The sequence below is a fragment of the Sphaeramia orbicularis genome, chromosome 15, assembly GCF_902148855.1.
Source record: "Sphaeramia orbicularis chromosome 15, fSphaOr1.1, whole genome shotgun sequence".
Lineage (NCBI taxonomy): Eukaryota > Metazoa > Chordata > Actinopteri > Kurtiformes > Apogonidae > Sphaeramia > Sphaeramia orbicularis.
In genome coordinates, this window is record NC_043971.1 from 12,585,308 (window position 1) to 12,603,398 (window position 18,091).

The 18,091-nt window shown below is 38.6% G+C and overlaps 1 protein-coding gene across 1 annotated transcript in view; it reads left to right on the top strand.

Annotated features, from left to right (window-relative positions):
• thada (THADA armadillo repeat containing) overlaps positions 1-18,091 on the top strand; it is a 285,860-nt gene that overhangs the window by 47,045 nt on the left and 220,724 nt on the right. Inside the window, exon 23 of the mRNA XM_030156371.1 lies at positions 6,446-6,578. Within this exon, the coding sequence (XP_030012231.1) occupies positions 6,446-6,578 (133 nt within the window). The remainder of the gene's footprint in view (positions 1-6,445; positions 6,579-18,091) is intronic.

The window sequence follows — 18,091 nt, forward strand, 5'->3', positions numbered from 1 at the left end:
TCACGCGTACGCTGCATTGTTTTGGTCAGAATGTAGCCAACGTAGTGTTAAGGCAGAAATGGTCTAAAAAGACGACACCAGGTCCACTTGTAACACTTGAAAAGCTTCCATTTCTTCAAAAGGGTGGAATCCCTGCAATATGCTCGAATATTTGTCCACGGCATGTGATTAATTTGATACACTACTTAGCGGCGCTTGTGAATCTAGCGGCAGAGTGAACACCAGGCCGTCATCTGGGCCCAGTTCCGGTTCCAGTGCGGGCAACAAACGTCGTACCCCCACAAATACAAGTTTCTGAAGGTAGGGGAAAGGAAATGAGGTGCACAACAACGAGAGACGGGCCGAGTCGAACCGGTTCCACGTAGTACAAATGCAGCAATAGAGGAATTAGTAAAGCGTCTTTAGTTTCACTTTCACTGTAATTCCTCCCCGCAAACCGGGCCCGGTGTCATCTGTTATTATTATTTGTACATACTGTATGTTATATTTTCTGTGTAGAGATGGAGAATATAAAAGACCGTTAATGCAAACACACACGTTTGTACTTTTTTATTCCCTCACCCAATGAGAATCGATAAGAGAATCGATAAGGAATCGGATCAATAAGCAAAATTGATCACGGAATCATTAAATTCTTATCGATTCGCATCCTTAAGCCCCCCCCTTATACAACAGGTAGGAGAGCCTTGGGACGCATACATTTGTGCCCTGAAGTATATGTGGACAGATAGCTCAGTAAATAACGCTACAATCTCCGATGTTTGAATCCCAGCAGGAGCGCTTGCATTTTTTTCAACATTTTACATGTTCAAACAGAGGGTGCTGGTAGATAAATCCACATAAATAATTCTAACTAGTCATAGAAATGTTAGCTAACCCCGTCATTGCTGATCACAGGGATCATGCTAACTAGCTTCTGTAAAGCAGGGTTAGGGTTAGTAATGAGCATACAGTTGCGGAAAAAATTATTAGACCATCAAAAGTCATCACAAATAATGGTTATGCAATCAAGTACTAATTCCTGCGTGTGTCATGTGACTAAAACAGACAGAAAAGAAAACATGGAATTCCTAAAAGTTGTGTTTTTGTCAGTACAGTGCCATAGCTTTTGATGTAAGAACTTAAGTGATTTTGGTTATTATCAAGAAAACCGTGGAAAATGGATAGATATCAGCTCTGAAATTAAACTCTTACGAGCTATTTTGGTTGTTATCATTATATTTCCAAACAAATGTACCTTTAGTTGTTCCAGGCATTAAAATGAACAAGAAATTGAAGAAAACAAGGGTGGTCTAATAATTTTACTGCAACTGTATGTCCATGTGGCCAGTGGACTGTCTTCTACCGTCTTCACCCATTGGCTCAACACCAACAGGAAATACAACTTTCCTGCCATGCTGTTTTTTTTTTTTTGTTTTTGTTCTTTTTTTCATTTGAGCAGTTAAATTATGGGTTAAAAGTGTGTTGGAACGCACCTCAGTTTCCTTGTAATGCAAACCAACACAAAGAATCATCTCTGGGTTACTGGTGTCTGCCTACTTAAACTAACTAATCCTGTTTCCACCCACACAATACTAGTGCCGCTTCCATGACTTGGCTCATCTTCTGCAAACCCTCTAAAGCAAAGGTGTCAAACATCCGGCCTGTGGGATGAAAGTGCAAAAATTACACTGAAGATATTAACAGTCAAGGCTGTCAGAATCCTTTTAGGTCAGGTTCCACATACGATCTCAAGTCGTTCCATTGTGATCTCAAGTAAAATAATAACACAATAACTTTAGTAATTTTCTTCTTGAAAAATTCTGTGAAAAAATGTAAGAAATGTAAGTAAAAAAATAATATTAGACACTAAACTATCCTTTCACAACAAAATGCAAATAAATGCACACATAAAAACAAATATGAACAACCAGAAATGTGGAATTTTAACAATATTATGCCTGTTACTAAACGTTTTGTGCATTTATAGATCCACTGTGATCTGTAAGTTGTGACATAATATTGTAGAAATTGTTCTTATTTTAGTTCCAAACTCCAAAATTTTAGTAATATTATGCATATGTTTGTGTAACATTATGTGTAATGTACATGTATAAATAATAAGCCGAGGCATAATGTTGTTAAAATTGCACTAATTTTTCTGATGAAATTTCAGTTTTTTCAGGTTATTCACATTTTTTTTAATAAAATGTAAATATTTTCATAATTTATTAGGGGTTTTTTGTCCTAAAACAGTGAGAGAAACTTGGACTTGTCATAATTTGTAGGTTATTATGTCTTTATTTTACTGGCCTGGCCCGCTTGAGATCAAATTGGGCTAAATGTGGCCCCTGAACCAAAATGAGTTTGACACCCCTGTTCTAAAAGCTGCCGTAGACACCATACATCATTACATCACTATCTCGGTCGGTGTGTGTCTCTACTTTCCAGGCAGCGCTAGCGCCAACTTCAAGTAGAGCAACAACACCGACGACAGACTACATCATCTGTCCTTCCCATTGGCTTCGAGAGTCCACATTTGGATCCAGACATGACTGCTCCAACACATTTATGCTTGTTTGCTCTTAAAAAATTATGTCCGCAAAGTTTTAGTTGGTCTTGTTGGACATGACGTAAGCCGTTCTTGGTTCAAGAACAAGTGTTGGTTCTGCTCTGGAACAACAAGACAAGTCTTTGACTTTTAAAGCTTAAACAACTCAGAATAGACTCTGAAATGGCTCCAGATTACCTCAGTGGAAAATAAGTAATTTATCCTACAAGGAATAAAAAAGCTACATCATTTGTTAAACTTACTTCTAATCTAATCGTATACATTATTATAAGTAAAAACTCTGGACGTATAGAATATTCTGGTCAGTTTTTGTTCATAGATGTTGAGGAGGTAAAATGATCATGTGATGTAAATGTAAAATTCCACACAGCCATTCAACAGTGTATTTGTAAAGATGCTTAACAGATGAATGACTGGACTTTCATTTGTGTCCATGACCTTGAAAGGGTCGAAGGTCATGGTCACCAGTGTCTTACATTTCAACTAGCCTGGCCAGCTATATGGTTTACTCAGTGTGTTCAGTATTGAGAAAACAGTCTGGAATTTGGCCAATCGCTGTGAAATATGCACTATCTATTCTATACCGACCAATCACAAGTCTGGGGGGCGAGTGTTGCACAATGCATCATATGCAGCGACCGAAGTTTCAATTCAACCACCACCACTGCATGCCATGACGGAAACATGCTGAGTTTTGTTGACATTAGGGATCTGGCTGTCGCATAATCACGTTATATCTGTCTTATATGTGATTGGTTTACTCAGTGCCTGTTAGTCCCGCCTTCATATTTGGATTCAAGGCCCATAATTCCAGACAGATTTCTCACTGAGAAAGACAAATGGCTGGGCAGGCTACTTTTCAACAATCTTCTTCTCCAAAACTACTGGTTGGATTCATTTCACATTTTTTATGTTGCTTCCTTTGGACAGTGTCTACAAGGTTTGTCCACAGTTTTGAGAAATTCAGATTTTTGAATTTTTGACAAATTGCTGAAATATTGAAAATTTTACTTTACTTATAATGGGCCATATTTTGATGGAAATAGTTAGAGATATCAGTGTAGTTACTATGGAGCATTGATAAGAAGTCATATATGGGCTTTCATGTCATTAGTTGACTTATCCTCCAGTGAAAGTACCACCCACTTCTGTTGGGACGTTGATCTCCTGAATCAAGACACGACTCTAACATAGCGGCAGAACCTGAGAACCTTGCATATAGAGCTGAAACGATTAATCGATTAGGTGCTGGAAGTGAAAGCAAAAATTCAAGATTCAATTAATTGACTCGAATTGATTGAAGGGAAATATTCTATTGCAGTTTTCTTGAATTGAAGCTTCTTTGTGCATCACAATAGGCATCCCTGTAAAACACAACAGTGGAACCAATGTTTAACAGCAAAGAAATGAAGGAAACAAAGCTTTGATTTAGGAGAATTGTGGTTGAATGATTATATTTTTGGATCACTTTCAGTCGATTAATCGTTTCAGCTCTACGTCGCATATTCAAGTTGTTAGAGCATGCTGGTGAGCCACTGGCCCATTGGTCCTATTTATTTATTTATTTTTTACTATACATGGGCGACGCATTGTTTCAATTCTACTTCTAACCTAAATATTAATATAACCTGTAGAGTTTTAGTACTTTATTACTATCATTATTTTTTATATTTTTTGTTTTTTGCACTAGCTTTATACCAGCACATTTTCTTAGACTTTATCCTGTTGTTGCCTTAACCGGTGAATTTCCCCATTGTGGGATCAATAAAGTTTCATCTTATCTTATCTGATAGATAGAATTGAAGATCAAATCAAAGTGGCAATAATTATTAATAATATGTTGACATAATAGTCATTAATTAATATGCATCCAAAATCCTGACATGCATTGTCCTCAGGTATTAAACACAGGATTTGGATGCAATACAAGACAAATATTGAACTTTTGAGACAAATATGAAACATGAATTACTATGAGGTGTTAACAGATGAAGCTGGAATCCGATTCTTTATCTTGCAGTGTGTCTTTGTCTACTCTGAGCAAAATAATTTTTAGGGGAAAAGTCTTCCCAGGTCAAAACTGGTAAGGTTATATACTTTAGAGAACTCAACTCAAAGGTGTGGTGGAAATGGTACAACTCTGCAAATGTATGCTAATTTTGCCCTCAGGATGTGAATACAGGTGCATTAAACAGCCCAGAACTCCGATCCATCAAAAACATGTTCAGTATTTGCATATTACACTTTGTACTCTTCACTGATAGAATAAACCTTGAGTAAACATAAAAAGGGTACATACGCTACATTGCCAAAAGTATTCGCTTACCTGCCTTGACTCGCATGTAAATTTAAGTGACATCCCATTCTTAATCCATGGGGTTTAATATGTCGTCGGTCCACCCTTTGCAGCTATAACAGCTTTTACTCTTCTGGGAAGGCTTTCCACAAGGTTTAGGAGTTTGTTTATGGGAATTTTTGACCATTCCTCCCAAAGCACATTTGTGAGATCACACGCTGATGTTGGACGAGAACGCCTGGCTCTCAGTCTCTGCTCTAATTCATCCCAAAGGTGTTCTATCGGGTTGAGGTTAGGACTCTGTGCAGGCCAGTTAAACGTAGGGTGCGAGATGTTTTCCTGGAGCACTTTTACTATATTGCTTAAAATCCCCTTCACACCCGGATTAAAACCATTTACTGAAATGCTCTAACACAAAAATAAAAAAATTTAGTCACCTGTGGAATGGACAGGACTGAAAAAACATCAGTCATTTTAAGCGCCCAATCGAAATGATTGAACGATGATATGTCTATCAAACTCAAATGCCATTTGTTCCTCCCCCCTCTCCCCTCTGCGCATACCCCTCTTTGTGCATGAATTGTGCATTCTCGGAGGGTTGGAGCACTTGTTCACGAAACAAAGCCAGAGCCAGAGCTTGGCTATATTAGCTATATTAGAATATAAGACTATGCCAGGCCTGGGAATGCCTTGGGGTCCCCACGGAAGAGCTGGAGGAGGTGTCTGGGGAGAAGGAAGTCTGGGCATCCCTGCTTAGACTGTTGCCCCCGTGACCTGGCCCTGGATAAGTGGTGGATAATGGATGGATGGATAGAATATAAAGTTCATTGGAAAACTGTTTTGTCACTAACATAAATCATTAGGAAATGTAACGTAAGATAGGTATGAACTGAGGCTGTTCTGTCAGAGCGGGGGTGTTGGAGGAGACTGAATGAGGTATGCATGGATCGGGGCTGGGTGAATTTTTGCTGTGCAGCGCTCGTGAACCCTCGAGAGCAAGCTTTACACATGCCAGCACTCTGGAGGCGTGGTTTCAAGGGGAGGTCTGAAGAAAGGGGTTTGGACTTTTGAATTGAGTATTTTCAAAATGTAGCTTGCTCGAACCATTTATCTAAGATCTCATACCCCCCCTTTAAGTTCATCCACACCAAACTCTCTCATCCATCCTGTATGGACCTTACTTTGTGCACTGATGTCATGTTGGAACAGGAAGGGGCCATCCCCAAACTGTTCCCACAAAATTGGGAGCATGGAATTGTCCAAAATCTCTTGGTATGCTGAAGCAAGAGATTTTGGACAATTTGGGACAAAGAATGGGATGTCACATAAGTTCATATGCGAGTCAAGGCAGGTGAGCGAATACTTTTGGCAATATAATGTATGTAACCAGGTGAATTAACACTTGTACTGATGTCAAAATGAGTCGATAGTCCTGTAACAAACTTAAAAAATACTGATGTGTGAGTGCAGACTGAATCCTCCTTTGGACAGCTGCACAATTCATTCAAAGAAACACTTTGAGAGAGAGTCCAAACCTTAAAAATAGAGTTATTTATGTCTGTGTCCCTACTTTATGTGTCTGTGTTTTTTTTTCCAAGGAGTGGAAGCCAGACCCTGCAGCAGCTTCCGGCTCGTTGGCTGACCGAGGTGTTGGAGGAGGTCAAATCCAGCGACCCTTCATCCAAACTGTGCGCCACACGACGCAGCGCTGGGATACCCTTCTACATTCAGGTGTGTATATGAGACTTAGAGGTAACAAATGTCCTCACTCTGCTTTTTAGCTCACCAATTGATAGGCCATGAGCTATTGTGAAGGCGCTGTGTCCATTGTCGTCAGTTTTGAGATATTTAGATTTTTTAGTTTTTGAGGAATGTTTGCCTTTTCTTAAAATGGGCCATATTTTAATGGCTTATAACATGGCAATGGTTAGAGATATTAATATAGTTACTATTGAGCACTGATAGGACAATCATATATGGACTTTCATTTGAGTCCATGACCTTTGACCTTGAGTGACCTCGAAGGGTCAAACTAAATGTCATCAGTGTCTAAATTTCAGCAGTCTTCTGGGTCATTCCATCCCAAATCAGCCAGATTTCAGAAAGTGCCCCACATGACCCCCTCAGAAAATTCTGAAAAAATTCACACCTGTTCACCTACTAGATAAACGAACACATCCAACATTTTGAAGAATTAGTCTTTTCACCTGATTTCAAGACTTCATGGACCAAACATGAAGGCACCTACAATTATTTTGATGCAAATATGGTCTTTTCAGGGGGATTTCACCCCAGACAGTAAGTTTCAGCAGTGTTGCTTGAATACCTAAGGAGATATAGCTCCTCAAAGTTGGCCGAAAAGCAAATTTGCAAAATTAAAAAAAAAAAAAAAAAAAAAAAATTCAAAGGGCTGTATCTCCTAAACTATTACAGATATGACATTAAAATTTTGGATGTGTTCGTTTATCTTATTTTTTTTTTTTAGAATTTTCTGAGGGGGTCGTGTGGGGACCATTGGTTGAATTGCCATGGAATGACCCTTCTTCTCCAAAACGACTAGTCAGATTCTTTTCAAATTTTCTATGTAGCTTCTTTGGGACAATGTCTACAAAGTTTGGTCATACTTTTCAGAAATTTAGATTTTTGAATTTCTTACGAATTTCTGAAATATTGAAAATTTGCCTTTACCTATAATAGGCCATATTTTGGTGGCTTATAACATGGAAATGGTTACAGATATCAGTATAGTTACCAACAGGAAATCATATATGGACTTTAATTTAATTTGTTGAGTTATCCTCTGGTGAAAGTACCACCCACTTCTGTTGGGACATTGACCTCCTGCATCAAGACCACAGGACTCTAACATAGCGGCAGAACCTATCTGACAACCTCATAAATTCAACTTGGTATTAATTCTCGATAGAAAATGCCAGTGAGATACAGGGCCAGTAGTCGTATTTTTACTTTTTTGATAAATCATTATTTAACCGTGACAAAATACATTGAAACTAAAGTGGCTAAACAAGGCAGGATAGCTGACATATGTGTAACAATTTATATGAAGATAAAAAAAAGTTATTCTACAGTACAATTACAAAATAACAAAATCAATTCATCACAAATCATCAGTATCACAAGTATCAGAATGAACAATCATATAAAACATCTGCAGCCACTTATTCATGCCGCAAAATAAACAAAGGGAAAATGTTTTACATTTGTTTGATATTTAGAGTGAAGTTGCAGATTGTAATGAACTGAATACCTCCCTCTTCATGTCCTTTGGTGACCATAAAAAATTTAAAAGTTGAAATTTGTTTTGCTTATTCAGGCCTTTTTTTGTGTAGTCATACACTCTGGTCCACACTGGCAGTAATGCACTGCAACACTGGATGTAGAATATTAAATATCTGTGTTTTTTCCATGTCATGGTATGGTATGAAGAATATATAATTTCAATAATAAAACTGAAGACAAAACATGACTGAAAAAAACAATTTTCTCACTAAAACTAAGTCCCACATACAATTAATTTTTCACAATAAGCAAACAGGCTGCATTTTAGAGTCTGGATTTTGCGACTTTTTCAAGATTTTACAGAAAGCAAAACCTGAATTAGTGGAATTACTTCAATATCTTGCTTTTCCCTAATTTGATGTCACCTTATACTGAAGATAAAGAAGAAGTAGAAGGAAAACATTCAGTCTAAGCTGAAGCAGAAACATGGTGGGCTCCATGAAGCCCGACCACTCCCTCTGTAGATACAATAAATTGCGCATTCTAGGGTAATAAAAATGTAATGGTTCCTTTTTTCCGCTAATGAAAACATATTTCTGAACATTACATTCAATTTGTGCTGTTAAATTCCCCTAAATCTTACACACTAGTATGAATAAGTCCTCACCATTTCAAGTGTAGTATCATCATGAGCCCACTGTGGGTTTAATGGAATGCTTCTGCTGTCAGTTAAATAGGAATGGTGGATTCAGCAGGAGGTCATCGCTTGTATGAAAAACACCACAAAACCTACTCCATGTGTAGTAAACAGCACATTCCTCTGTTTGTAGTTTGTGGTGGAGCGGTGGTGACACAGTTAAGTCATTGTTGGAGACCCCGCCACCTTCTGAACTCTTAGCATGTTATGTAGGACATGGGTTAGGGTTCAGTGCTCAGATGTGGGGTCATGGCTTCATTTGCACCTTCAGGTTTGATCCCCTGTGGTCATACCAGTCACCCAGGATAGATTATGTTTCCATTTTTTAGTAGCTTTTATGCAGATGACAACCAGGAGCGGAGATGGTGATGTTTTCAGGTTGTCTCGAGGGTCGTAGGTCAAAGGTCATAGTTGCTTTGCCCCCAGAGTTTATGAAAAACACTCAATTATGTTTTAGTTATTGTTTTATTTTATTTTTTATGTAACCAGGTCAGTTACAGGGTTCGTATGGGCGCTTGAAATCCTTGAAAATGCATGAATTTCAATGTTGTGTTAGTTTTAGTGCTTGAAAGTGCTTGCAATTCTAACTTTGTGATGTCATTTATTTATTTATTTTTAATATTAACTCTGCCAGGTTAGATGCTGACTCAGAGCTACTTACCGAGAGGTGATACATTTTGAAAAATACAACTTTATGGCAAAAAAATAAAATTACCAGGTGCTCTCAGGTCGACTGCAGGTATATTTTTATATTTGTTTCTATTTGTCGCTATTATGAAACAACATTTTAGATGTTTATAGCATAATACAACATAAATTACTGAGATAAAAAGTGAAAAAAATAATCATGCGTATATGTATTACAGTAGATATGTATTTTATGTCAGCGATAAGGGAAAAAAATTGTAAAATGACCCTTAAAAGTGCTGGAATTTGATCTTGAATAATGTGTGCTATCACTGAAGTTAGTTGAGAACTGATTCTCATTTCCATTAATTGTTTGTTTCTTTGCACTACTTCACTTTTATTTTTATTTCATTTGCTATTTTTTAAGCTGTCTTTCTGGTATTTCTTAATGTTTATATACAACTATATCTACAGGGTGCTTGTGCAGGTCTTGAAAGTCTTAAAAAGTATGGAATTTTGAAACGCTGTTTTCCCGACCTTGGAAAGTCTGGAATTTTGTGTAAAAGTCTTAATAAAGTATAGAAAAAACATTCTCACATATTCAAATTTTAGAGTATGCACAAAGGCACATAATCTTGTAAGATAAGAAATACACGAAGAAAGCATCTAAAAAACTTATGATTTCACTAACCGGTCGGTACTGGAATGATTCTAATGAAACTTTTTTTGTGTGATATTCATGTACTTTTGTGATTTTTATATGTTTTGAAAACGTTTCTATTGGTAAAACATAATTTACTGCGAATTATGCTTATACTTGCAAAATTGACCATGCAAAATTCAGACTTGCGTGTACTTGAAGATAGATTCTGTACATTTAAATGTTATTTTGTTTTTGTCTTATTTTGCTTTGTTTTGTTTTATTTTGTTTCTGTGCATGTTTGAAATAAATAAATGAATAACAAATTCATTCATATTAGGGCTGCACGATTTTGGCAAAAAAAAAATCCCGATTTTTTCCTCTAAAAACTCGATTTTCGATTTTGATTTCGATTTTTGGGTAAAACTACAAAAGACAACAGAAGTCAGCATGTCGTTTTCGTGAGCAGCCCACAATGCAAGGCACTACTCTGACCTCAAATCTGTGATGGTATCACGTGATGAACCCACAGAAGTTTTATTTTTTCTTAATTAAATCTTTATTGAATGAAGTAGAGTATACAAGCAATGTATACAACAAGAAAATAACCTAAGTTTGCCAGGGGGAATACACCATAATACAATGTCCAAATCAGAGCAAATACTTATGTTTTTTATACCTTTTTATACCTGCCTTTTTGCTTCCAGATTTATCTAACAGCTTTAAATAAAGTTCAACATCTTTCAAAAAATAAATAATATTTGGTTTTGTGTTACAGAACTTACATTTGTGAATGAAAAATTTAGCAAGTAAGAGGACCAAATTAATTATTAAAAAAAAAAAAAAAAAAAAAAAAAAAAAAAAATATATATATATATATATATATATATATATTTTTTTTTTTTTTTTTTTTTTTTTTTTTTTTTTTTTCCTGGGTATCTGGGCCCACAGAAGTGATCCCAGTGTAAGTCAGTGACAGGCATCAGTTGAGCGTGCGTGGACCACGTTAATATGAGTGATCCACATGCGGTTGTTCTATTTAAATTGGGGGATCCGTGAGTGGAACAGACCGACCCAGGACACACTGGAGGGATTTTATCCTGGAGCTGGTGGATGTGTGTGGGTACAGGGCTGTCTGAGCTCCTCTGCTGAGGCTGATCACCCCGAGACCCGGATCGGAAGAAGACAGTACGGTACGGATCCGGGACAACGGAAAATGAATGATCCGCATGCAGTTATATTTCAGTTGCGGGATCCGTGCGTGAAGCCGGCTTACATTGCTATAAGTACTGTGGGCTCATGAACACATTTAAAGTCCGGTCATTACACGGACTTCTGTGACAGACCGCTGTCACTGATAGGAGGAGGAGCCTATGGGAGCCCGCAAGCGTGTGGCCCGCAGGCACGAGAGAGATGAAATCGATTTTACGATTTCCCTGTTTAAAAAATCGTCCTAATTAAAAAATCCGATTTCGATTTAAAATCGATTAATCGTGCAGCCCTAATTCATATTTATTAAAATGAACTTTTCTACTACACACAACAAATACAATCTCAACCAAAAAACTAGTTACGCAAGTATAAAAATGCATAAAGTCAAGGTCTTGGGGGAAAAAAATAGCAGTTTTGAAAAAGTTTGGATTTTTTATGTGGATAAAAAGCATGCACCCTGATATATGATTCCTATTTTGACTGATAGAAGTTGAAGTAAATGTTAAATCAGGGAGTAGATGTTGGAAAAGTTCTCAGAGGATTTGTAAAAGAAAACCTCTGTGTGTCTACGTGCATAAATGTGTTTGTGTTCCTATTTGCTTCCAAAAGTCATTCAATCAGCTGTCCCTGGCACACTTTGAGAACACTCCCGCTGGACGAACACTGAGTTTTGTCTTTTTCTGTCTTTTTTTTTTCCCTTCTCAAAGACACACTCAAATGAAGCACTCTTAACACATACATACATAACTGACAGACACGCACACACACTCTGTCCTCTGGTTGACCCTCTTATTAGTCACCAATCCCACACACCTCAAACAATGCGTCGTAATCTCTCATGAAGCAGCCTTAACACTCCACTGACTCACTCTGTTATCCAGCCACTTCCTCTGATTACAGCACACAACTGATATTAAAACTAGACATGACAGAGTTCATGTTTTATCACAGCAGTAATTTTAGCGGGCTCTGCTCTTTCTTGTGGTTATGGGTGCGAGTTGCGCGGCCGCTCGTCTGACATCACCGCCTCACTCGTGTTTTTATGCGTCTGTTTGCCTTTTTCTGGTTTACTGAGGAATTTGCGCTTTCTAAAATCTGAAATCATTTAACTAGACGCTCAGTTTTAAATCGTTATTTTTGGGTTTTAAGTTGGTCTTTCATTCACTTCCAGATTTGACTTTCTGAAATTGGCATCCGGGGCTTTGATGCACCGATCTGCAGTTATTAAAGAGAATTTAGAGGAATTATTTCAATCATAAAATGCTGCGAGCATCCCTGTTGGCAGGCCTGAGTCACTTTTTAAAAGAAATGGCGGCTAAGGTTTACAGTAAATTACAAATATAGCACGGTCGGAGGGGAGATGAAGCATAACGAGGCAGAGAAAGGGATGGTTCAGATGTAGATGGAGAAACAGAGGAGTCTATGGAGAAGCAGAAGGGGAGTCTGGGAGATCTGGAGGCTGCATTCCTTCACGCAGAAAGACCGAGGAGGATCTGCTGGCCTGAGTTGACCCCGGGTCGACAGAGTCCACAGGAACGAGGCCAGTCATCCTCTTCCTATTCCTCCTACTTCCACCAACCCCCCACGTCTCCATCAGAGCCAGACGGTGCCTTTTTGCCTCCTCCTCATCCTCACCCTTCATTCATGCCTCCCAGACCTTACCCTCACCACAACCCGGGCCAGACTCACAGCTGGCTTCCATCAGTGGGAGAATTCCATCCTCACACAGCAGCCAATGACTGTCACCTCCCCGCTCGTACATTCCCCACTTCCACACCTGGCACATGCAATGGCACATGCACATTATGTTTCCATAATGTAATTTTACTTTTTTCACTCTAAAACACATTGAAATGTTTGGAGTTGGCATTATTTATATATTATTATGTTATTAATTCAGTGGTCCAGCCCACTTCAGATCATATTGGGAGGATGTGGCTCCTGAACTAAAATGAGTTTGACACCCCAGGTCTATATGCTTGAACATAGCTGCTTTTTTATCCATTAACCCAGTGTTTTTCAGCCTTGGGGTCGGGACCCCACGTGGGGTCACCTGGAATTCAAATGGGGTCACCTGAAATTTCAAGTAATTGATTAAAAAAAAATTACTATTAAAAAATATAGGTTGAGTTGAGTTAACAATATAAAAGACATGACAAACTCTAAAGCTGAAACTGCAGCACCGTGGTACTGTTTATCTGTCAAATGTTCAGTGTGGTCGGTTTCAGATGCTGCAGCTCTTTCATAATTCATACTTTGAGTTATTGTTTGTTCAGTATTAATTGTCAACCTTGTAAATCCAAGCTGGACTGACTGTACATATCCTGACCAAGGAAAATAAAATTCTCACTTTGTGCAGTAATCTACACCTGGCTTTTCTGCCTCCGTCCATAATAATATACATTATATAGACTAAATGTCATCTAAAATTAACATTTATTTGCAACATAGTATAGCAAACTATTGCAAGATAAAAAAAAAAATTGTTTTAGCAAAAAAATAGCTCTTTTTTGAATGTCTGGGGTCACCAGAAATTTGAGATGTTAAAATGGGGTCACGGGCCACAAAAGGTTGGGAACCCCTGCATCAACCTTTTTAGGGCCGGAGTTTTTTTCAAAAATGTTGAAGTTTGACGTTTTTTTTCCCCCAAAGGGACAGTGCATATTAACAAACAAAATATGTGCCAATACGCAAGATTATAGCCAAGGCTAATTTCTTTAGTCCCTATATACAATACATAATATACAATATACAGTCATCCTCAAAATTATTCATACCCCTACCATTTTTTGTGATTTTTTTGTTTTTGTGATGAAATGAATGAGTTTCATCAAGTTTGTTTGTGACTTATATGTGATACATAAGTGAAGGAATAACAACAAACGATACTGGAAGAAATACTTTACTTCAGCAGTATTTTATTAGTGGATTTCCAATAAACGCCATGTTCTAAATTATTCATACCCAGTCCATAAGTCCTGACCTAAATCATATAGAGAATCTGTGGAGGGAGCTGAAGACCAAAATGATGGGTAGGAGACCATCCAACTGGACCCAGCTGGAGGCTTTGGCCCAGGAAGAGAGGACCACCATCCCACAGGAGACATAAGAGAACCTGTGGACACGAACTGGAACCATCATCAAGAACAAAGGCTACTCTATTGACTATTAAGAACAGACATTGGACTGAGTAAGCCTAGGGTATGAATAATTTTGAACATGGCGTTTATTGGAAATCTAATAAAAAAAATACTCCTGAAATAAAGTATTTCTCCAAGTATCATTAGGCCCGAGCCGAGTAAAGCCGGCGCAGGGCCTATTGAGTCTGCAGTGGGCGCATGGGGACAAAATCGCCAGTGACGCGGTCGCCTTTCGCCACTGTCGCCACTCTCACACATATTCACATTCACGGCACTGAGACCTTTCCGAAGATGTATATGACATGTGCACAAATCGCATATTTACACCTGCTCAGAATGAATGGGAGTCAATGGGACACGCCCACTCGGGGTCAGTCATGTGATGTGTAAGTCCACGCCACGTGACCTCTGACCCCACAGACATGTGGGGGACCTCGAGAGCTTTCAAATAAGGTCAAATATGTGGTTGCCATAGAAACGGCTATATTGTTCTTGCTCAGATTATTATTTTTATTTATTTATTTTTTTTGTCTTATTTTTCTTTCTCCTGCGCTTTGAGCTCAATTTTGACCCCCTGAACATGTACGAAAACTCACCAAATTTTGCACAAAATTCAGAAGTGCGAGAAATTGAATTTACGTATAGGTTTCGTAGATGTCGGTAAAGAAATGTTGCAGCAGCGCCCCCTTGAAAAGTGGAAATGCATTACGCCAATGGGAACACGTCCAACATAAAGTTTGTCGTAGAGCCACAAAAATCGGTACACAGATTCATCATGAGGAGACAAACAAAAAATATTATTATGGCCACGCCCCAAAACCAACCCTTAGTCGGCCATATTGGATTGAAATTTCCAAAATGCTGAGTCAGCGTTTTCGCTGACGTCGTATTTTAACTATCTCCTACTAAGCCGTTTGACCGGATGAGCTCAAAATCGGTGTACAGTATCTAGAGAAGTGGGACATAAAAAGTTAGCCGAATTTTTTGAATCGGTGTCACCGTTTTTGTGTGACGAGGTTGCAAACTTTGCGAAGTTTTTTCAAAAATTTACCATTACAAAAATTGCTTCAGCTCAGACATACAAACACCGATTTGGCTGAAATTTGACTCAGACATCCATCTCCCTGGCCTACACCCATTTACTAAAAGAAATTGAAATTTCGCACTATAGCGCCCCCTACAAATGTACATTTACAAAAATTACATCAGTTTGGACATACAAACACCGATTTGGCTCAAATTTGACTCAGACATCTGTCTCCCAGGCCTACACCTATTTGTCAAAAGAAACTGAAATTTTGCACTACAGCGCCCCCTTCAAGTTTTTTTTAATTTTTTTATTAAAATTGCTTCAGTTCGGACATACGAACACCAATTTGGCTCAAATTTGACTCAGACGTCTATCTCTGAGGCCTAAACCAATTTGTCAGAAAAATTTGAAATTTGGAGCTATAGTGCCCCCTACAATTTGACCTTCACGAAAATTACTTCACTTCAGACATACGAACATCAATTTGGCTCAAATTTGAATCATTTGTTAATCTCCCAGGCCTACACCCATTTATCAAAAGAAATTTCCATTTCGCTCATTAGCCCCCTACAAATTTACCTTCACGAAAATTGCATTACTTCGGACATACGACCACCGATTTGGCTCAAATTTGACTCAGTGGTACATCGTGCAGGCCTACACCCATTCAATTGAAGAAATTTAATGTTAGCTGCATAGCGCCCCCTACAGATTTACTTATACAAAAATTCCCTTACTTCGGACATACGAGCAATGATTTCCCTCAAATTTGAATCAGTTGTCAATCTCCCAGGCCTACACCCATTCATCAGAAGAAACTGAAATTTGGTGCTAGAGTGCCACCTGCTGAACGATGGGCATACTTCCACTGGACGTGCCCTTGGCGAGGGCCTTTAGATGCCGCTTGCGGCTTTAATTTGTTATTATTCCTTCACTTGTGTATCACATAGAAGTCATAAACAAACTTGACAAATCTCATTCATTTCATCACAAAAACAAAAAGGCACAAATAATGGCAGGGGTATGAATAATTTTGAGGACAATTGTATATACTATACAAAATATTCAATTTTGATATCAAGATTTCCAAAAGCTGTAGCTTGGAAGTGGTTAGAGATAGTCATACTATAAACGGAAAAACATATTGGGTATGGCCAAAAGTCTATGATGGGAGTAAATGTACTCATCTAATTTGCATATTGTGACATCACAGGGCGGCAGCCATATTGGATTGTGTAACTTTTAGTAAAATTGAAGTTTGGAAGTTTTCCTTGTGTTTTTTTTTTTTTTTTTGGTTAACTTATCCTTAAAATAGATTAAATTAAACCTTAGTCGGAGGTAAAATGCAGTACGTTTTAGTAGCTTTTTAGCCAAGCAGCAGAGTAACCGAATCTGTCGCTATTTATCAAAACTAAAACTAAATAAACTATTCTTACTTGCTAAATCAGCCCGGGACCATGCCTTTCAAACTGGATTTTCTTCTTAATTTTGAGTAGATACATGCCCTGAAACGGTGTTACGATTGAAGGGGCACTTGTCTGCCATCTATTGGTGGGAGGTGGTAACAAGATTTGTCACTATCTGGAACTATGTCTGTTTCATTACCTCCATTACCAGGAGGTATTGTGATCACTTTACTTTGTGTGTTTGCGCGTTTGTTTGTTAGCAAGATAACTCAAAAAGTTATGGACGGATTTTCATGAAATTTTCAGGAAACGTTGACACTGGCACAAGGAACAAATGATTAAATTTTGGTGGTGATTTGGGGGGGCAGATCTGTCTTGGCGGAGTTCTGTGCTTTTCTTTTTCAGTTATGCTGCTTGTCGTAGTTTCATGACTTTGGCGCTTAAAGGGTTACAACAATAATACCTAAACTAAAGAAAACCACACTGGACCCCACAGACTTCAAAAGCTACAGGCCCATTTCAAAGCTCCCCCTATTGGCCAAAATCCTTGAGAAAGCAGTGTCTAAACAACTTACAGCTTTTCTGGAGACACACCAGATCTATGACACTTTTCAGTCTGGGTTTAGACAACGCCACTCAACAGAAACCGCACTATTAAAAGTGTCTAGTGACATCCTGATGGCGGCCGACTCCGGGAAATCCACGGTCTTGGTCCTGCTAGATCTCTCCTCGGCCTTTGACACAGTGGACCATACCATAATGATTGAGAGACTGAGGGACCTGGTAGGGATGTCAGGTCATGTGCTAGACTGGTTCTCCTCTTACCTGACCGGCAGAAGCTTCACTGTGTCAATAAACAACTTCCAATCTGACTCAGCGGATCTACTGTGTGGTGTGCCCCAAGGCTCTGTCCTGGGACCAGTCCTATTCTTACTCTATGTCCTCCCACTTGGCCACATTATCCGACAGTACAGTGATGTCTCCTATCATCTATTCGCGGATGACATCCAGATATACTGCTCCTTTAACTCCTCTGAGCCCCACAAACTGAGTTCCTTAATAAACTGCTTGTCAGAGCTGAAGCAGTGGCTAAATGATAACAGCCTCCAGCTGAACTCCAGCAAAACTGAGACCCTCATCATTGCCCCGGACAGTGCAATCCCAGGGATCAAACATCACCTTGGAGACCTGAGTTCCTCGGTAAAGACAAAACTGAGGAATCTGGGTGTCATCTTTGACCAGGACATGTCTT